At 43.1% G+C, this 22,884-nt stretch overlaps 1 protein-coding gene across 1 annotated transcript in view; it reads right to left on the bottom strand.

The window, feature by feature from the left end:
- Positions 1–1,108: 1,108 nt before the first annotated feature.
- Positions 1,109–22,884, bottom strand: part of ACYP2 (acylphosphatase 2) — a 64,480-nt gene continuing 42,704 nt past the window's right edge. The window contains exon 4 of the mRNA XM_056852730.1: positions 1,109–1,230. Within this exon, the coding sequence (XP_056708708.1) occupies positions 1,113–1,230 (118 nt within the window). The 3' untranslated portion in view covers positions 1,109–1,112. The remainder of the gene's footprint in view (positions 1,231–22,884) is intronic.

The raw sequence follows: 22,884 nt of genomic DNA, 5'->3' as shown, positions 1-22,884 counted from the left end.
GCATTATATACAGCTGTTTGTAAAACTCTTCTCCCCAGAGCTCAGTTTCAGAGAGGAAAGGTATGTTTTTACTAAATGCAGTGAAGGTGCTTTCAAACCAGGCTTGCTGGTCTAAAAATATTACATCTCTAGGGTGGAGATCTTCTGGAATTACAACTGATCGCCAGACCACAGACATCAGTTCCCCTGGAGAAAATGGCTGCTTTGAAGAGTGGACTTTATTGCATTATACCATGCTGAGGTCCCCTCCCAGACCCTGCCCTCCACAGGCTCCACCCCCAAAAATTTCAGGTATGTCCCAATCTGAAGTTGACAACCCTAAAGCAAAATGGCAGATCTCTGCCTGTGATTTATAAAGTGTGGGAAACAATAGAGAAGGCCCAGGTTCAAATCTCCATTCAGCCATGATGTTCACAGGGTGCCCTTTGGTCAGTCACTTCTTCTCCACCTCTCAACCTGGCCTACCTCAAAAAGCTATTATGAAGATAAAGCAGACCCAAGGAGAACCATCTACACCACCTTTTTGTTCAGTCTTGGCTTTTGGTAGCTGGGGTTAAGTTTGTAAGGGGATCTGCATACGTTGTTTGTAGTCTGATTTTAAGTCAGTGTATGTGTGTTTTAAATTGTCACCTATGCCTTCAAGCAATAAATGGATAGATAAATAGATTAGAGCCAGCAGCTAGAGGTAACCTAGAAATGTAAATAGATAAGCAGATAAACATGCATGCTAATATGGGAATTATTCCCCAAACCCTTGTCTGGTTCAGCTGTGTGCACAGCAGTCCCTTTGAAATCAATGGCTGCTTAACTATATACTAAATAATGGACTGAGCCTGCTAATATTGAGAGAAGTTCCTGTTTGCCTTTTTCAATCTAGAAGAGGCAGCTTTACCATGGGGGAATTTTGTGTTTAAAAGAAGACCTTTTTAGCGAAAAGGAAGCATTGCTACATTTCTAATTCAGATTGTTTCAGTTTCTCCCCACGGTAAATGAAACAACTGTTACATTTTCCTGGCATATAAGAAGGCTTCCCAAAAGTACAGATCCCACTTTCGGGAGGCATGGAAATTGTGATGCAACAGTAATTTGAGACTCCGTGTTTTTTTTCTTTTTCACTGGTATCTAGTGGTAAATCCATTGAAGTCCAGCTTTGAGATCTCCTTCTCATTAGTAAAGTCGGCCCGTTCGATGCGAGCACTGGGACTTCCCACACTGGAAAGCCAGTCCTTCCTGTAAGGAGAAAATAAGAGGGTCAGGAGTACTGTAATATTTGTTGTGCAATATTCGTTCCCCTGATGAACTCTGGTGTATTTAAGGGGGTTCTTTTCTACTTCTATCAAAGCCGAGCAGTCTTCCTCTGCAGTGCAGAATGTCGTTTTCCAGCCTCATATTTTATGCTTGGCAGCAGCTGCTAACATAGGGTTGCCAACCTCCAGGTACTAGCTGGAGATCTCCTGCTATTACAACTGATCTCCAGCCGATAGAGATCAGATCACCTGGAGAAAATGGCCGCTTGGCAATTGGACTCTATGGCATTGAAGTCCCTCCCCAAACCCCGCCCTCCTCAGGCTCCGCCCCAAAAGCCTCCCGTCGGTGGCGAAGAGGGGCCTGGCAACCCTATCCTAACACCATTGCTAAGAGAAGCAGCACTGGATCTGGTCGCAGATGTTAACTCCATGCAAGCTCTGATACAGCCTTCGAGAGTGGTGATGTTCCACCATGGTCTGTTCCTGGCCAACGAGGGCTCTGATGGGGGCGTGCAGAAGGCTTTGAGGGAGAAGCCCTGAGAAGAAATCAGTGATGGCTTCTTACACAGTAGCACCCTTTATCAAAGCAGGCTCTCTCTGTCCCACGCTTCATGACCGGGGGGACAGCTGATCCATAAAGACAACACTGTTTTCTAATGATGTGTTGAAATATTAATGCCCACCTCACTAGGGTGGAGTTGGCTTGACAGAAAAGAGTATTAAAATCACACTTTAAAAAAAAATCCATGATGCCCACTCATAAAACAATATGAAACTGTCACCGACTAAGGTAAACATTCATAATGACAGTAACATACTTGAGGCAGCCAGCACCTGCCAGGAGACTGAAGAAGGGCAGAGACATGGTCACCATAGAATTTCTGCTGAATCCTAGAGTGGCATGATGTCACTTCCAGGTTTGCCATGGAAATTACATCATGCCCTCCTCAGCACAACTGCCTTTTTGTGTGTGTCTCATTCCCCACTCCAGCCTACCAAGTGTGAGCAGAGGTTGGGGGGTCAAAGCAGGGGATCCCCACTTGGAGTGGGAACATATCAACTGTACTGAGGCCTTATAATTCCTGTGCAAGTTCATGAGGTACACTAATGTATCTCCGCAAGCAGTTCATTCCACAATATTGTACAACTGGAGAAGACCCTGTTACTTCCTCTTTCACTGAGGGGATTTTAAGCAGGATGGAACCTACAGATCGTAATTAATGGGGGAGTTCACAAGAAGAGACTTTTTTTCTGATGTATGCATATACTAAACTATGAAAGCCAGTATTAAATGGCAAGGCCCAGAGCTCTCTGTTACAGGGTATATTCTTGTGTGCATAATGTCTGAGATTCAATCTCCCCTATCTCCGTTTAAAAGATCTAAGGCTGCAGGAAAAGACTTTTTGGTGAGGTCACACACAGCCTCTGCCAAGCAGGATAGACAATACTGGGCTAGGTGGACCAATAGTTCAACTTGCTGTAAAACAGAATCACTTATTTCATAACTGGATGGAAGCCACCTTCTACTAAACCAATGTTTGCTTTATATAACAGATTGTAAACAGTCTGCATAAATTTAATTGACCTCTCCTCTCTGCAAATGCAGATGTTCTGAAAAGAAAACATATTTCTTGAAAAGGAATAAAGACAAATTACTGTTGGCTTTGAAATGTTTGGAAGGGTCAACCCAATAAATATCAAGTATCAAAAATCCAACAAGAGTAAAACACATGTTGTTAAATTCAACAAGAGGCACTAAGGAGTTTGGAAATGTGAAGATTCTGCCCAATCTTTTAAAAAAAATCTAACAGAAACATAATAAGTGATAAAACATGTTCCAGTAAGCTATTAACAAAAGACATTTTTAAAATTCAACTTTCAGACAATCCATTCCAAAACACAGCTATATGACAATGATTCTGATTCCAAATATTGTATGAGAAATAACCAACCCTATATCTTATATTACTAAAACATTGTAAGGCACTCAATTTATCATCCTTATGTCCCATACTTTTAGCAACCAATTCCCATTTGTTGGGGAATAATTGGGTCTTCCAGTATTTAGTGAAAATTATTCTTGCTCCTGTTGACATATTTAACAACATTTCTCTCAACATTATTGGCACTGTACTCCATAAAATACTCCATGGACCATTCTCCAGAAAATTCTGCCCAATCTTAATTAAACGTCTTTGGGCATTATTATATAAACACACTGACACGATATTACATTGCGTAATAGTGTCTTTGCCCCAGCTTCTTTGTGCCCATGTCCTGGCATTAGTATGTGTGAAGGCTGCAAACTATTTACATTACAGTAGTGTCCTGTTAGTGTGACAGTGTGGGGTAGTGATTAGAGTGTTTGACTAAGAACAGTGAGACCTACGTATCAATCTCTACTCCACCATGAAGATCTCTGGGTGATTTAGGATTCTATTCCAAGGATACTTTGCTAGCAGGGAGCCCTATTGAATACTATTAGGGTTATCAGGTCCCTCTTTGCCACCGGCAGGAGATTTGGGGGATGGAGCCTGAGGAGGGCAGGGTTTGGGGAGGGACTTCAATACCATAGGATCCAATTGCCAAAGCAGCCATTTTTTCCCAGGTGAACTGATCTCTATCGGCTGGAGATCAGTTGTAATAGCAGAAGATCTCCAGCTAGTACTTGGCGGTTGGCAACCCTAAATACTACAGGACATACCTCTAAGTAGACCTGCTTAGGAGTGCTCTCTTACAGTGAAATCCTAAACACCCTTGTAAACCCAAACTGAATTGATCATGTCTCCATTCATATCTTAGCTTTTTTTTGTAGCGATTTCAAATTTTTCACAGTTCAAGTAAGGTTTCTCTTATCTCCAAACTGTATGGGACACTTACAATAAATATTATGACAGCCTCTGAGAATGGTATTTAAAAAAAACACACACCTCATAAACAGTACATTATACGACACACCCAAGATCACCAACCCCAGTCCCTGCTTTGGTTATTTGTCCGTCCCTCTGAACTCTCTATATCTTGGACTGTGGCTAAGGTTTCTACCTAGCATTTCATTCCTAGCATTTCCCTGGCCCTCCTTTGGGATGTCCACATCCACGAAGAGAAATCAGGGTTTAAAAGGAACTGACAACGTTGTCCTCTAGAGTAGAGAAGTCTTGCCTGCTGAAGCAGAAGGCATCCATCTGCTAAAGCTCTAAAGGTAACTTTCTGTCCGCCTCTGCTACCATGGCAACATAATTCACCCCGTTGGTTAAAAAAAAAGTTTGGCTAATGTTAAGGTTGTCATGTCTCCTGCTTGTAAATTATCAAGGAATCCGATGATGTAACACTATTTGAGGCTTAAAAGCTATTACTGTGTGAGGGTACAGGGGATCCATATATCTGTGGGCAACCCAGCAGCCCATCAAGTGATTAAGAAGCTCTTTCTTTTTAGAGAAGCTGTGAAAGCAGATGGAGCCCCTGTGAGTGGAACTGCCATGCTTGTCAATGTATGGCATGTTTGCTGAAATGCATTCAGCTAGCAAAAGTCTGCCCTAAAGGCCCACCTATGCACATTTGTGTCATATTGGCGCAGCGCCAACGCACATAAATTCATCAGCTCCAGCTCCATTATCAGAAATGTTTTGAAATCAGCACCCCTTAGGATTGCTTTCTAAATTAAGAAAAGAGAATGCTACTATTCTTTCAGTGGCTGCCAGGCTTCTTGGTAGAATTTTGAGCTGCATACAACAGCGGTGTGTGATTTACTGTTTAAATTAAATACATCAAGCAGCATTTGTCAAGGAAAGACCTCAGATGCAATCCTGCCCATAGTTACAAGCAGCCAAGCCCTATTGCACGTCTCAGCGGAAATTATGTACTTATGTACTTTGCAGAACTGTAGCCCTAGGAAAGATCCAATTCACCATGGATTCATGTCTTATTTTACAGCCTCTAGCTACTATTATAATACCACTGCTTATAGGGAAAAATGAAACATGTAAATGGAGAAAGACACTTTTGAATAATCAATATTCCATTAAAGAAGACAGCCTTTCCAATAAGTACTTATAATTAAACTCAGGAAAGAATAGGTTTCACATGCAGGAAAAGCCTCATTAATTTTACATGATTTAAAAACACACACCAAAAACAGCCCCCAAGCCCTGTTTCTAGCAGATACAGAAATAGGTTTTTGTTTTTTGTTTTTTTTGCTGTCTACTAATGCAGGCACAGAATGAAGGCACTAGTGATTCATTACAACTCAGCAAACTCATATATGCACATAGATCACGATGGGTAGCCATGCCTGTCTGTAGCAGTAGAAAAGAGCAAGTGTCCAGTAGCACCATAAAAACTAAGAAAATTTCTGGCAGGGTATGAGCTTTAATCTCAAGAAGTGAGCTGTGTCTCATGAAAGCTCATACCCTGCCAGAAATTTTCTTAGTTTTTAAGGTGCTACTGGACTCTTGCTCATATATGAACATATATGTGTTGTTCAACATATTTATAAATGATTGGGATGAAGGGATGCTTATTAAATTTGCAGATGATACTAAATTGGGAGGGGCAGCGAATACAGTAGAAGACAGAGTCCGAATACAGCATGATCTTAACAGTCTGGAAAACTGGGCTAAAATTAATAAAATGAATTTCAACAGAGATAAATGTAAAGGTCTGCATGTAGGCAGGAATAATCAAATGTGTAATTATAGGAAAGGGGAGACATGTCTTGGCAGTAGTGTGTGCAAAAAGGACCTAGGAGTCTTAGTTGACCATACACTATGAGTCAGCAGTGTGATGCGGTGGCTAAAAAGACAAATGAGATTTTGGGCTGCATCAACAGAAGTATAGTGTCCAGATCACGCAAAGTGATGGTATTGCTTTACTCTGCTCTGGTTAGACCTCACTTGGAGTACTTATTTTCAGTTTCGGTACCACAGTTTAAGAAGGATGTTGACAAGTTGGAACATGTCCAGAGGAGGACAACGAAGAGGGTGAGGGGTCTGGAGACCAAGTCCTATGAGAAAAGGTTGAAGGAGATCGGTATGTTTGGCCTGGAGAGGAGATGACTGAGAGGTGATATGATGGCCATCTTCAAGTATTTGAATAGCTGTCATATAGAATATGGTATGGAGTTGTTTGCTGTTGCCCCCAGAAGGTCGGACCAGAACCAACAGGTTGAAATAAAATCAAAAGAGTTTCCATCTAGACATTAGGAAGAAATTTCTGACAGAGCAGTTCCTCAGTGGAACAGGCTTCCTCAGGAGGTGGTGGGCTCTCCTTCTTTGGAGGTTTTTAAGCAGAGGCCAGATGGCCATCTGTCAGCTTTGCTGATTCTGTGAACTTAGACAGATCATGAGAGGGAGCATTGGAAGGGTTGGGTCAGTGCTTGGCTCTTGTGGCCCTTTCTTACATGCCCAGGGAAATGCCCATTGCCACTTTAGGGTCAGGAAGGAATTTTCCTCCAGGCCAGATTGGCTAGGGATACTGGAGGGTTTTTGCCTTCCTCTCGGCATATAGCCAAAGATCACTGGGGATGTGTGTGTGTGTGTGTGGGGGGGGGAAGTAGTTGTGAGCTTCCTGCGTTGTGCAGGGGGTTGGATTAGATTACCTTGGAGATCCCTTCCAACTATATGTTTCTATATGAAGCTGCCTTATATAGAATCAGACTATTGATCCATCTAGCTCAGTATTTTCTGCTCTTACAAGCAGCAGCTCTTCAGGATCTCAGGCAGAGGAAGATCTTTCCCAACACCTGCACCCCCTGCACTTTTTAAATGGAAATGCCATGGAAGAAATTTGGTGCCTTGTGCATGCAAAGTGGGGAGATCAAGAACTTTTGTTCCATTGTTATTTTCAATATGACCTCATATTGCTTGGAATTTACTTATAGACAAACTTGGTTTAATCAGCAAGGAAGCAGCAGTATTTTAAAAGTCCCAATTCAGCAATGGCTATTAGCGTAAGGTCTAACTAGACATGAATGGTTCACTCCATGGGGCTGTTAATTTGATCAGAGAAGCAGGATTTTTTGGGGAAGGTATTTAATCCTCCTCCTATGCCATTATCATAATCTAAGTTGTCCCCCATTCCACTGCCAACTGCAGAAAAATGTCCTGCCCCTTGAATAGATGTTTGATGGGGTGTTATTTACCTCAGTGCCATGAAAAGCTTCAGGCAGCCTTTTCCACACATTAAGCCTCTGTTCAATGGACAGGACATTCTCCAGGCCCCTGCCCACCACCATCCAACCTGCTGTTATATTAACAGAATAAACAGTATCTGTGTTTTTTCCCAGGGGTGGGGCAATTTGGATCAGGGAATCAGCCCAAGAAGAATTGATCCTCTTTTGTTTTATAAAACGTCTTTTTCCTGCTTTTTTTTTTTTTTAAATGATGTCAGAGAACCCATCTTACTGGAGGTTTTCCTCCAAATTTATTCAGGGACCAGCTGTGAGTTCATTTATAGTGGTTATTTCTAAGCTTTTATTGCATCGGATCTGTATTGGGGCTTCTCTGGCTTGAGACATTTTATGATGTTTCCTAGTTACAGCTGAGGCATGCTAAATAAAATTTAATGTGCTGAGATGTAAAAGTTCCCGTTACCATTACAAATATTATCTGAAGAAGAGGCTTCTCCTCCAAATAGGAGGATTAGCAGGTTCCAGTTCCAGTATCTATTTATAAAAGCATTGTAATTAAATGTGTACATTTCATATTATTTACATAAAGTTGATCACATAGTGAAACTAGGCTTACTTTTCCAAAAGGAGGATAAACCCATGCACCTGGGTATTTAGATCTGTTTCTTTATTAAAAGAATATAAGGGGGGAATATGCTTTTCCATTCTCCTGTTCTGCTTCCATCCCTGAAATTGACCTCCATGTCTTTCTATCCACTACCCAGTTTCTTCCTTCCCTATACTCAGCTGGTCAGCCCTACAGCCAAGTGGTATCTTCCAATAGCATCTCCACCTGGTTAGAAATCACATACCATCCTATCCTGAAAACCCCACCCTGCTCATCCCTTCACATATTCTGGTTCCTTTTGTGGCAATGCTTATACCTATTTCTTCCCTAAGCTGGTTTCTTTAGACTAACCATGAGGGAGGAACATAATTTGTGTTAACACTTTGATTGGATATCAGTTTAAATTGCTATAACTCAATGCTAGGATTGTGCAAAAGTGAATGCTTTTTGTTGGACTGCCACAAGTAAATTGCTACTGTATTATTGACATTGAATGGTTCAGTCTCACTGTCTTGTACTGCTATCATTTTGCTTCCATTTGATATTCTGTATCTTGGCTAGGCCAATGAAGTTGGTTAAATATCTGACTGCCTCTTCCCTTTTTCGTCCCTGGGAGACTTATTGACCTGAACTAGGAACTGTGTATGTGTATTAAGTGCCGTCAAGTCGCTTCCGACTCATGGCGACCCTATGAATCAATGTCCTCCAAAATGTCCCATCTTTGACAGGAACTGTGTATACACACTCAAAAGATCCTCTGAAATCTATGTCTAGTTTTATACACGTAGGGGACATTTTACATGTGATACCACAACACACAATTTGGGTAACAGCCTAAGTGGTTGCTTCCATGGAACACAGGGTAACACCTACACATGTACTATTGGCGGAATGTTTGGTTCCATACCACATTGGCAAGAACCTCCATAAGTGGCCATCACCAGCTTGGAAAGTAGTTAAGAAAACTATCACGTGAATGAAGGAATTATTCCTTCTTCATTTATAGCTCATTCCAAGGAGCTCAGGGTGACGTACTTAGATGGGGAGATCCCATTTCCCCTCTTTACAACAATCCTGTAAAGCAGGCTCTGCTAAGAATGATTGGCCCAAAGTCATCCAATGAGCTTCATAGAAGAGTAGGGATTTGTAACCACTGCACCATATTGACCTTCACCATACCACACTGGTTCTCAAGATATACAAGTTATACATGGAATGCAGTCGGCCTGATCACAGCGTGGGTGCAACAATATTGCTCAATTGCTCAATGTGTAAACTAGAAAATCCAAAATAGAGGTTTACCTGATCAGGAAAGAGCTTGATTCGAGATCACTGTCAGTGTGTGGGTGGTGAAACGTCAAGTGTTTCAGCCGTACTCTCTTGCCCATCTCAAGCCATTTCCTTTGCTTGCATCAGCCCTGTCGTCTGCCTATCACATTACATGAGCAAATTTTAGCTCTGCTCTGTTCCTTCCATTACCCAGCCCCTTAAGATACGAATTTGCAGGTTTGTTTGGTTGAATGAGTCACACTGTGCAGATCTGAGCATCAGTGCATACAGCACCAGCCTGATTCCCATACAGGCCTTTGCCAATTCATCTGCACGTGAGTGAAATAGCACAGACCAGGTTTCTGTATCACTTCAAATGCACATGCTTTTAAGCTCAGGAAAGGGGAAACAGCAATGTTTGCTCTGTCCATGTAAAATCAAAACAATGCACATGCATGTGTGAACCAGCCCGAGTGTACAATAAAGGATAAAGCACTCCTCCTCAGATAGCACTTGTGTAGTGGAAAGCTGCAGCCGACACTGTGTATCACATCAAGGCAGGAAAATGAGAATCGTGTACTGGGCATGGAGCATCCAGATATAGTATACTGCAAAGGAGGGGTGCAGATGTTGTAAGAACAGATCGTAAAAGGGGGCTCGTTAGAAAGGAAGAAGTGATGGAAGACAGACAGCTAGAAAGACCACCCAAGTGGTTTGAAAGGACCAGTGTTTTCTTGTGAACGTGGATGCTTGTTATGGCTTTTAAGTACCATAACAATTGGGTCATAAAAACTGTAAGAAGCGGTCTAGTGGCACACATTTAATCTGTCACATCAGCTTCTGCTCTCCCTAGAGCTTTATTTATGTATATACTAAATAAATCATGTGGAGCTGTTAGCATTATAGAAGTGTTATAATATTTTGGCTCTTCACTGTGTGAGTGGGAGGATGCAGCTACTCCATGCAGGGTTTCTAGGGTCTGTTTCTTTCAGAAAGAGCCCTGCTACCTTTCAGTGGCATTATATATTTGAAGAGCGGAAGGTGTCACCCTACTTTCACCCTACCATAGTGGTTTTCAATGGAGTCAGTTGACAGATTCAGAGTAAGACTAGACATTGATTTATTGGTATCCCCATTTGAAGGCAGCATGGTGTAGTGGTTAAGAGTGGTGGCCTCTAGATTAGAGAACCGGGTTTGATTCCCAACTCCTCCACATGAACGGTGGACTCTAATCTGGTGAACCGGGTTGGTTTCCCCACATGAAGCCAGCTGGGTGACCTTAGGCCAGTCACAGTTCTCTCCGAAGACTCTCAGCCCTACCAACCTCACAAGGTGTCTGTTGTGAGGAGAGGAAGGGAAGGAGATTGTAAGCCAGTTTGATTCTCCTTTAATAAGGTAGAGAAAGTCGGCATATAAAAACCAACTCCTCCTCCTTTTCCCCCTCAAAGATTGTTTTTATTTTATACTTACAAAAAACAATAACAAAAAATTAATTTGTACCTATCATCCTTAAAAGCTATTTATGTCTATGAAAAAACAATATTGAGTATACCATACTTAATCTTCCTAAATGACTGTTCTAAGTTATTTTAAACTGTTAGCCTTTTCCTTGTAGCACGTATATCTTTATCTTCTAATCTATGGTGTTAATTAGTTAGCATCAGATATATATATTTTGGCTTATTTAATCTCTTAATATGCAACTAAAATAATAAAAAACATATCATTTATACCATGGTAATTTTCTTATGTCACTATTCTTAACTATTTTAAGTGGTTTGCATTTTTGCTCTTGATCTTATATCCCAATCTTCTAAACTATAGATAGATAGATAGATAGATAGATAGATAGATAGATAGATAGATAATATTTCTTCTTCATCATCATCATCTGCTTCTTCAGAGCAGCATCCACCACTATGTGGTACAGGAGTTTGGCATCAGGTAGGGTCAAAATATTCAACTTCCGGCTGCCAGTCCATATGGGGCAGGTAAGTCTCCATGAGGTCAAAGTTGCAGTGGACTGTGGCTTTTCCCCTTGGTTCTTGCACCAGCAGCTCCTATCACTCATGTTGTGGAAGTTTATGAAGTGTGGATACAGTCACATCAGGACCAAAGGTCAGCTGCAAGTGTTGAGTTACCAGGTGACAAGAAATTAAGCAATGCCCCTGCATGTGTGAATGGACCCTTTCTGTGACAAAGATGTGGCTCACAAAGAAGAAGGGGGATTCCCGCAGAGCGGCTTGCAGTTGTGGCGTTCATGAGAGAAGCCACCCCTGAAACAAGAACAACATGGCCATTCACAGCAGCAGTGACCTCAGCTGCAGAGGCTTGCACCAGAGAAAGCTTTGTTTTCCATTACCAGCCAGACACTTTCATTGCTATTTCATTCCATGTCTTCTGCCTGGCTTCTCTTTTAGCCTTCCTGGGTTTGCGGATACTGCAATCTGGGGCTCTTATGCCCTGGGTCACCTGAAAAAAGAGGCCCTACACTTGGCCCAGAACTCCTTGCCCTGCCCATTAAGCCAGCAAATGGCATTAGACAGAAGGTGCAGGAGAGAAGTTGCTCTACTCTACTCTCGTGCTGCACTTACACAACATAGGCCGAGGCTCTTCAAGCACTTAGAGTAAGCTAGAAGATGGCATTTATTTATTTATTTTGATTTCTAGCCTGCCCTCAATCCCCAACCAAGGTCGAGTTCAGGGCAGGTTACAACAAATTCATTACAATAAACCAATAAAATCACAATACGTCTCCTAATGAAAATTATTAAAACAGATAGTAATAAATTAAGTACATCAATGGCATTTAACAAAACAGTTGCTGGAGAATTCCAAGAAGCAGCTGGTGACCCACGCCATCAGTAAACCAAAAAGGTGTGGGGGATAGGGGGAGGGAAGGAGGCCAGCACTGATGACAACATGTGGCTGCCCTCAATCATAGGCCTGGTGGAATAACTCTGTCTTACAGGCCCTGCATAACTCTTTATGGTCCTGCAGGGTCCTGATGTCATTAGGGAGTTCTACAAGTAGGGTTGCAAGTTCCCTCTTCACCACTGGCGGGAGGTTTTTGGGGCACAGCCTGAGGACGGCAGGGTTTGGGGAGGGGAGGGACTTCAATGCCATAAAGTCCAATTGCCAAAGCGGCCATTTTCTCCAGGGGAACTGATCTCTATTGGCTGGAGATCAGTTGTAATAGCAGGAGATCTCCAGCTAGTACCTGGAGGTTGAAGAAAAGAAGGCAGCACAGAGGCTCAAACGATACACAATTATTCTCTATTGTCCTACTATAAATCTAAACCACCATAGTGCAAACATATACAATATAACAGACTGCCATAAACTACTACATGCGATCCAGCTAGAAACATATAGACCGCTGATGGAAACAACAATGTCCAAAATAAATGTCCAATACAACTTTAAAAAAAAGTTGGTGTGGAAAGATATTCATCTAGGATACAGAAGGCTGGGATCCAATAAGACCAGACAAGAATGTGAATTCCAGATAATTAGTGCGTTTCATATATCTTCATCAGCTTGTCCATTGCAGATTATTTCCACAATATTCTTAGTTTGAAGTCTCCATGAAACGTGGTATAGTTCAATACTCCAAAACAGGATGAATAGAAATACTAAAAGCCAACCTCCGTGGGCTCAACTAGTCTTCTAGTCTATTTACCTACCAGTACCTGGAGGTTGGCAACCTTATCCCCCAGGCCGATATAGTCATTGGCTGAGAGGGCATCTGGTTTAGCTTGGCTACGTGCCAGTGTGGTGTAGTGGTTAGAGTGCTGGACTTTGACCTAAGAGTCCCAGCTTCACATCTCTGCCTAGTCATGAAGCTCACTGGGGGGGGGGGGGGCTTTCTCAGCTTAACCCTATTTTCACAGGGTTGTTGTAAGGATAACATAGGAGTATGGAACTTTACTACCCTGACCTTCTTGGAAGAAATATGATAGAGAGCTTTGAGGCACATGCTGGAATTAAATTTGGGAGGCAGAACAGATTGTGGAAGCTAAGCTGGGTTGGCCCTGGTTAGCACTTGGATGGGAGACCACCAAGGAAGTCCAGGGTTGCTACACAGAGGAAGGCAATGGCAGTCCACCTCTGACAGTCTCTTGCCTTGAAAACCCTCTGGGATTGCCGTAAATTGGCCGTGGCTTGACAGCAATTTCCACAACCAGCAGTCATATTTAAATGAGAGGCAAACCTTTGTGATGCTTGTGATGTTGATCTTCATAACAAAATAAATATTAACCTCTTTTTATTGGCGTGAAGGGTGTTTGGGGATGGTGCCATATGGCTATGAGACAAGCTAGGGTTGCCAGCTCCAGGTTGGGAAATACCTGGAGATTTTGGGGGTGGAGCCTGAGGAAGGTGGGGTTTGGAGAGGGGAGGGACTTCAATGCCATAGAGTCCAATTGCCAAAGTGGCCATTTTCTCCAGGGGAACTGATCTCTGTTGTCTGGAGATCAGTTGTGATAGCGGGAGATCTTCAGCTACCACCTGGAGGTTGGCAACCGTAAGACAAGCCCCAGAATGTTTCAGCGACATCATTCAAGCCATTGTCAGTTGGCATGAGGACGCAATTTGGCTGCAATAAATCTGAGTATTTAAAATTCCAAGGTTTTTATCTTAAATGAACTGTAGGCAGGGCTTCCTTTTCGCTATTCCTATGCAATGGGGCCCAGCTAGGTTGTTTTTGAGATGGTTGTTCTTTTGTACAGTGACATTCATATTCTAACCTAATTTAAAAAATAAATCTTTTCTGGCTGCAAACCCAGCACAGGAAGTTACAAGCCAGCCCAAATATTTCTGGACTTCGCTGTAAACCCCTGAAAAGTAAGAGTTTAGAAAAGGGAGTGCTGACAGATCCTTTGCTATTGTGGTACAAATGGTTCTGCTCTGATTACATCATTTTCCTTTCTGTACTCATGTGGGAGGAAGACCCAACAAGAGATGGATTGACTCAATAAAGGAAGCCACAGCCTTCAATTTGCAAGATCTGAGCAAGGCTGTCAAAGATAGGACATTTTGGAGGACTTTCATTCATAGGGTCGCTATGAGTAGGAAGCGACTTGACGGCACTTAACACACACACACACTCATGTGGGAGAAACGGCCCTTTATTTATGCAATGTTGCCTCTTCAAGCTGAAATTGCAGTAGAGAAAAAAACACATCTAACTCAGTCTTGCCTCTTACATGAATAATTGCTCCTTTTAATATTATTTAACAAAAAGGAAGGGTGTGTTCTATTTGAAACTGGAGATATTCTGAGCACTTTCTTTCTTTGCACTCTGATACTCTGATTTAGGGATGCCTCATGGATGCTGCAGGGGTTCCACAGCACATACACACATATATGAGTGGGAGATATATCCCATCATTGGGGAGAATGGGAAAGGAAGAAGAACAGAGTACAGTAGGACACCAGGGACCGGCAGACACCTGATGAATTCTTTGGTTCCAGCAGGAAGGAAATAGCTGTTAGAGGAGTAGAAGGAGAGTGTTTCTGTATAAAGTGAACAGATATGCTTGGGGCGAGACCCCCTTTAATGCTAATGAGAACTGGAGCCACGAAGTGGTGGATGTCCAAGGAGCTTGAGGGTGCTTGAGGGTCCCTAGGCTACCCGAGGCCTCGTTTTATCCGATAGGAAAAGCAGTTTGGAAGTAGATGGATAAATACAAATCACTGACCCGGTGTATGTTCCTCACCCTCTCTACTAATTGCTCAGTGGTTTCTTGGAACTGACCGGAGAACAGGAAGTGCGGGAAGGGCATGTGTGTGCTTACTTGGAACCTCACACTTTGGAACACCCTTCAGACTGGATGGAAAATGTGTGCAAACATCCCCTGATCCAGATTTAAGGCAGCCACCCCAATGCAGTCAAACGCTCCTGTGAATGCAAGCTTCCCCATCCTCTTCAACAGATGAACCAGATCAGCACGCACAAAGCACATGAAATTAATAGAGAAGCTACTGACGATCAGGGCTGGGGGGCTCTTGTGTGCATCAAAACTCCATAGGCAAATGCTGAATCAAGATACATGCAGCTCTTGGTTTTTGTATACCATGATTCTGTTTAGCATGAGACTTTCCCCTCCAGCCAATCAAAATGTGTAAATAATACATGGCTGCCTTTGGATGTCAGTGCTTTACCTATGAAATATGTAAAGGGCCAAATCATACGGCAGGGAACTAGAATGTGCTAACCCCCTTTGGGAGGATTAATTTATAGACATTTCTGATCCCAGAAATGTATTCCTTCTTACATTTATAAACCGTATAAGTTCATGATAATCTAAGGCCCCTCATTTAATCACGCATAGTTTATGTAAGGTAGCTTTGTAGGGCTTGGATCTAACAACTTGCGCAAAGGCATCAAATATGTATATGGCCATGTGGAGGAAACACTGTTCTCCATCCAGACAAAGGCACGTCACGTGGATACAGCAGGGAGTTGGCAAGACTCAATTCAATGAAATATTAATAGCTACTACTTCCTTGCTTTGCTCAAAAGCAGCTGTAAAAGAATTTTTTTTAAATGCAGCAGGAAGCAGGGAGAAGGAAAGAGATTCAGAGCTTTCCACTTTTACCCGGCATGCATGTATATATACTTTAATCAAATCAAGGCAATCACGGGCTCATTCTGAAGAGTCACTTTGCAGATCTTTAAATCTATCACACTCGAAACGGATTTTAAAGCCGTGAATGTGGGATGTGGGGAAAGGGAGAGAAGCCCCCCCATGTGCCAGCTGTGACTGTTGCCAGGAGTACAGTCTGGCTTCTATTTCGCAAGGTCTGCTTGAGATCTGAATAGGGGAACCAAAGGTTACTTGGGCTCTCATGGGATTTGAAAGAATATGCTTGAATCTGGCTTCTAAAACCATCCTGTACACTCCTACCAATTATTGAGTCAAAACCATGGATAGCAAAACTACTGTATGTGTGCACCAGACAGTAAAGAAACGGACAAAACCCAGCAACTGTGGGGGTGCCTGGCAGAATGCAGATGCTGGTGCTTGTGCCTCCTTAAAAACAGAAATCTTTGGAAAGGTAGAAGGCTCGAACCAGAGCTGTGAGCATTTTTTGTATTCATGGGATTGGCACACAAACCTACAGTCTCCTGGGGAATCTGGCAGCATGAAAATGCCCAGGTTTTAAGGCTCTAGCTCTCAAGGTTGCAAAGAAGCACCATTCCGTGAGTGCAGAGGGTTCGGCAAAAGCCTGGCAAAACATCAAGACCTTTCTAGATTACCATTTAACGGTACAATGAATGTGCCTGCATGGAACCCAGAGGTCTTCATCCAAAGAAGCACTTCTGTTTCAGGGAGATTGCAGTTTCCCAACATGCAAATTATTGTTGGGAAAGCCAAAAGGACCATTGCTGTGAGGGAAGAGCTGTTTAACACACTGTAGGGCTCTGTGTGTTGTGGTCAGTACATGTGCAGCCCTGTAGAGGGGCAAACAGGGCCTCCCATGGCTGTTTCAGTTTAGGAAAACAGCATAGGATGGAAAGCTGAAGCCATTGCCCCTGCATTGTTTTGGATTCTGAGCCAAATTGGGCCCTGGATTGCTTGGGAACGTTAATTCCCTTACGTCACATGTGTTTGCAAGACGGGTCATGTGATCCCTGACCAACTTGTGTTGCAGGTATCATCTAGAGTGTCCATTAAAGAAGCCCTTGCAGATATTGGGGGGGGGGCATGTGTGCACCCAACCTGCTGCGCCAGATCAAGAACTGGAGTGTTGTGAGGAACAGGAAGAGTGCCTCTGAGCAGGTTCTGTGTAGATTCTCTCACTTTGCTGTTATTTTCAGCAGTACCCAGGGGTTTGAGGTATTGCAGGATAAGCACACCTCTAAAAAGGCCCTTTTCAGTCCAAAACTGTCAAGCAGAGAGCTCGCAGTTCCCTCTCTGACCCTTTTACATGCACACATGCTTTCCATTATATCTTCGCAAGGTTAGTTTGGGGCACCTGTAAGACTGCCAGAGCAGGGTCCCTTGGGCTATTTTAAGTGTGCAGCTCTGTAGGTCTAAAACTTGTTAAGTACTCAGAAGACATCACTTTGCCAGAGTTATTCGTCCCTGGACTGGAAGCGTCAAGTGATTACATAAAAGACATTCCAACAAGAGGAGAGAGAAAGGATAATACAGTACAGAGGAAGTAAATGCATACACACCACACCCAGGCAATGTAACAGAATTTCTGTTCCAATCCAATAAGGGAGATCCGTGTGTGTAAGTGATGCCAAGGCAGGCGTGTATCTGCGCACAAGTAAAATGCATTGACAACGCACAGTGTGAGCTAGTGTGGTGTTGTGGTCAGACTGTCAGACTGGGATCTCAGAAACCCAGGTTCAAATCCCCACTCATTCCATGAAAGCATGCTGGGTGACTTTGGGCCAGTCACACATTCACAGCCTAACCTACCTCACACGGTTGTTGTGAGGATAAAACGAAGGAGACGAGAAGGATGTAAACCACTTTGGGTCCCCACTGGGGAGAAAGGCAGAGTATAAATTAAATAAATACATGTTCAGTTAGTTACCGATCAATAAATTTTTATCAGAACTTACTATTTTATAGTGTTTTTCCTAAGTGCTTAAAGAGATGCACGATCATTATCTTATGACAGCAATGTAAGGTAGGCCACTATTATGATCCCTATGTTACAGATGGGTGGAGGTGGGCAGGCTGAAAAAGAATGATGTCTACAGGCGAAATTCCATCTTATGCTTTACACGAGTTGCCAACGGGGACTGCAAGCCAGGCAGCAACTGTGAGTCCCCAGTTTGTACTCTTGTATAAAATCAGGAGAGGCCTGATTTGGATAGGGACTGTAGCTCAGGGGGAGGAGGGGCTGTAGTTCAGGGGAAGGAAGGGCTCCTTCCTTCCCCGGATGCTATATTAGGGATGCCAGCCTCCAGGTGGGACCTGAGGATCCCCCAGAATTACAGTTTATCTCCAGACTACAGAGAATAGTTCTCCTAGAGAAAATAGATGTTTTGGAGGCTGGACTCTGTGGCATTGTACCTCACTGCGGTCCCTGTCCTCCCAGGCTCCATCCCCAAATCTTTTGGAGTTTTACAACCTGGATCTGGCAAATCTACTCTCCATCCCCTGCCAGTGGCTAGAAGGGACCTGGCAACCTATGCCATATTCAGGAGCCAAATTGTCCGGGGCCATGGGGGGTGTTATTTGACCCATCAGTTGGGTTGCCAAGTCTCTCTGCTCCACCAGTGGGAGCTTTGCGGGTGCGGTGGGGTGGCTGGGGGCCGAAACTCTATGGAAACCATAGAAGTTTGGGAGACACTGCTAGAGCGTCCACATAGCTTCTGGGTAAACCTGGAAGTGACGTTGGCACGTTGCACAAGTCGCACTCCTCCTCGTTCGCTTGGCCCTCTTTTGCCCTCCGACCCACTGAGGGTCGATGCTTTTGCCCACCCCCACTGGGCAATTGGGAAGCCTACCCATCGGAAGGCTGCATGCACAAGCATTCAGTGCATGTGCAGCCACCCAAAAGGACAAATAATGCCCCCTGTGGTCCCTCCAGGCCATTTTGGCTCCTGAAAACAGCCCAAGGACAGATTACAAAATATGATAACATCAATCAGTAACTGGATAATAAGATATGATACATCTGAAACTAACAGCAAAGATTCCTAGTAAGACAAAATAATGAAATTGGGCTGGGGTTGTAGAATGGGAAAAACAAACAAGAATGACGCATCCAAACATATCTATTTAAGGCAACAAGACCATCAGCATAGGAAATACTTTATGCCTAATGCAAGTCACCTCCTGAGCTGATCTATTAACTGCAGCTTTACTCCCTGTGGAAGAATGTCCTTCTGAACAATTCTGTTTTGCACATTTTGTGAAACAATACAAGTGTGGGGACCTTCCTAATAACCTCAGGCAGACAGTTCCACAATGTAGGAGTCACCACAGAGAATGCACACAAATGGGCAGTTGCCGATTTTACCTGTTTGCAGGGTGACATCTGCAGAAGGCTTTGCTCAAATGAGCGGAACTGTTCAGTTGAACACAGAAAGGTGGTCCTGCAGATATGTGGGTCCAATGCCTTTAAGGGCTTTGTAGGATCACTAGAACTTTGGATTGACCCCGGTAACTAATCAGTAACCAATGGAGTTTCTGCAGAAAGGGAGTGATATGCAGACTTCACTTGGTGTCTGATAGTAGCTGGGCCTCAGCATGGCTGTATACATGATTTGATGCAAATAGGATGGCCACTACTCCTTAAATGGAGAGAATGAAGGGCAAACAGACTAGGGAGTCATCTGTGGGCAATGCCACAAATTAGAAATACCTTCCTATCCAGGAGTACTTCGTGTTCCAGGTGCCCTTTGTAGATAGCGTTTGCAACTGAATATTTAACACCAAGTCATGCAACAAAAATACTAGGAATTAGCAACTCACTTCACATTAGTATTTATATAGCACTCTTCCCCAGTTACCCAGCCTGCATCCCCAGGGTAACAGAACAAACTGACAGTCAACCAGCCCCAAGAAGCAAATAAGATAACTGCAACAAAGTGCTTTTCAGTTCAGCAGTGGATTCCAGCCATTCCAGTGTCCACAGATAATGGAAAACTTAGATACAGTGATTGCTATGGGCTGCTAATGTTTTGGAATTTAAAAAACCCCAGGGAAGGTAGGAGGAGAAAACTGGCAGGTGTCTGAGTGGTAAGTCCTTGAAAGAGGTCAGAAGGCTTTCTGGAAATGATCACCACCCTATTTAGCCAAAGACGGCAGCATAGTTTTGCTAAACAAGGGGACCTGTCTTCTCCTAACTGTAGTACTGGAAAATTATATAGTGAGAAGGGTATAGTGAGTCAAGCTGGATTCAGAAAAGGAAGAGGCACTAGAGATCATATTGCAAATTTACGTTGGTTACTGGAGCATACGGGAAAATTTCAGAAGAAATTCAGCTTGTGTTTCATGGACTACAGCAAAGCTTTTGACTATGTGGATCATGAAAAGCGATGGCTGGTTTTAAAGGAAATGGGTGTGCCACAGCATCTGATTGTTTTGATGCGCAACCTGTACTCTTGACAAGAGGCTACTGATGAAGGATAAAGCAGAAAGTGCCAAAGCAGGACTACAGCTGAACATCAAGAAGACAAAAGTAATGACTACTGGAGAATTACTCAATTTTAAGATGGACAATGAGGAAATTGAAATTGTCCAAGACGTTCTATTCCTTGGCCCCATCATCAACCATATGGGAGACTGCAACCATGAAATTAGAAGGAGATTGAGACTGGGAAAGGCAGCCATGAAGGAGCTAGAAAATATTCTTAAGGGTAAGGATCTGGCAACCAAGATTAAGTTAATTTATGTCATAGTATTCCCTTTTACTTTTATAGGCGTGAAAGCTGGACATTGAAGAAAGCTGACAGGAAGAGAGTTGATTCCTTTGAAACATGGTGTTAGAAGAGAGTGTTACAAATACCATGGACCGCCAAAAAAAACCCCAAAGCAGTGGGTTCTAGATCAAATCAAGCCTGAACTGCCCCTAGAAGCTCAAATGACTAAACTGAGGCTATCATACTTTGGTCACATTATGAGAAGACAAGAGTCACTGGATAAGTCAATAATGCTACTAAAAGTTGAAGGCAGCAGGAAAAGAAGAAGACCCAACATGAGATGGATTGACTCTACAAGGGAAGCCATGGCCCTCAGTTTGCAAGACCTGAGCAAGGCTGTTAATGATAGGATGTTTTGGAGGACATTGATTCATAGGGTTGCCATGAGTTGCAAGCGACTTGACGGCACTTAACACACATAGTGAGTCACATGGCTATTTATGCAGCTATCAAGAACAAACTCTGGTTTGCTCAGGATGACAGCAAGCTTATGGTTTATCCTCAGGCTCATGCCCATCCTGGTTTGTAGGCAATTTGTCGTAGCACCCAAATGCAAACATTATAACAAACTATGGCTTCTTTTAACCTGGACGTTTTTTATCTTTGCTCTTTGGGGGGTGGGGGGACGACAAAATGGAGTTTATTGCTTTTTAGAACATTTAGGGCCGCCTCTCTCCACAACCAAACTCATGATGTTCATGATGTATGAGAATCCATCTTCTCCATCTCAAAGGACTTTACATGTGTGCCAGAAATGCAGGGGAAAGGGGCTCATGCTGCAGTACATCAGTTTTACATAGCAGGCAGATCCATCAGTGACTATTAGTCATGGCAACAAAAGGGAATTTCTGATCCTGAGGCAGTATACCTCTGAATGCCGGAGCTGGGAGGCAACATCATGGGAAGGCCTTGGCCTCTATGCTCTGTGATTGCCCCTCCAGGACAGCTGGTTGACCACGGTGTGAAAAAGGATGCTGGACTAGATGGACTACTGGTTTGATCCAGCAGAGCAGTTCTGCACTATCGTCCATGTGTAATCCTTTGTCAGAGCAGACAACTGTGCCAGTGACTGTTCTGTTATGCAAAAACAGAGAGATTGCTTTCTCACTAGGATCCAGAAAGCCACTTTGCATGACAGAACAGCCTAAGACATCGATATAGCAAAACAGGCACCACACTGTAGCTGGCCAGGCAACAAATGTAAAGCAGATGAAAGGCTCTAATCTGACCTTCGCTCTGCATGATGTTCAGAAGCTGGTTCCAAATTTAGGGAGGGGAAAGGAGACAGTCAATCCGCTGGATGAAAGAAGGATCTAGAATGTGAAGAACATTATGCAGCACTTATGAGTAAATGCTGGTAGACTGACATCTAGTGTTGAAGCACAAAAGTACACGTTTTATATCTCTCCATCAGTTTGCCTCTTTTTTGTAAAGATGCTCAGATCAAGATACCTTATATTACAATATGCTGAATAATGGCTTATTATGCTTCTCACAACAGCTCGATTAGAGATAGCCAGCCAATAAATCATCTCTTTTAATATTGACTCTTGGTAAAAACAAATTTGGAAGCTGCCTTCTGCTTACGGAGAAGCTAACATTTCAATAGAAACTGTCAAGAGGCCTACTAAAACCAGACTCTTTCAAAATAAAAATGGCACATTCATTATGTTTGTGAACAAAATCCATAATGTGCTTAGACTGCCTTCTTAGTAAAAATCATTCTGGTTAGACTCAGATATTATGTAATTGTTTCCTCCCTTGTATTTGCCATTATATTTTATTCAGCATCTTTAAATACAGCAATTTAAACTCTCTTTTAAAAATATGTCTTCATGTTAAGTTTTTATGCGTTCTGTTAACTTTGTGTTTGCTAACCAGTAATAATTCTGTAGGATCACATCTAAAAAGTTTGGAGACAGAAGAACGTCTGGCTGCGGAAGCAAGAATCTTCCGGTGACCCCATAATGTTTTCAACGCAAGAGATATATGGAGTTGGTTTGCCATTGCCTGCCTCTGCGTCATGACCCTGTTATTCCTTGGATGTCTCCCATCCAAATACTAGCCAGGGTCAGGGCTGAGAGTGTGTGACTGGCCCAAGGTAACCCAGCAAGCTTCCATGGCATGAGTGGGGATGTGAACCTGGGTTTCCCAGGTCCTAGTCCAGCACCTTAACCACCACACTGTGCTGGTTCTCCTGTCTTATATCTTCTAACTTGTCTTATATCAAGTCCAA

The sequence above is a fragment of the Euleptes europaea genome, chromosome 7 (assembly GCF_029931775.1).
Source record: "Euleptes europaea isolate rEulEur1 chromosome 7, rEulEur1.hap1, whole genome shotgun sequence".
NCBI lineage: Eukaryota > Metazoa > Chordata > Lepidosauria > Squamata > Sphaerodactylidae > Euleptes > Euleptes europaea.
This window is presented reverse-complemented; position numbering and strand designations above follow the sequence as displayed.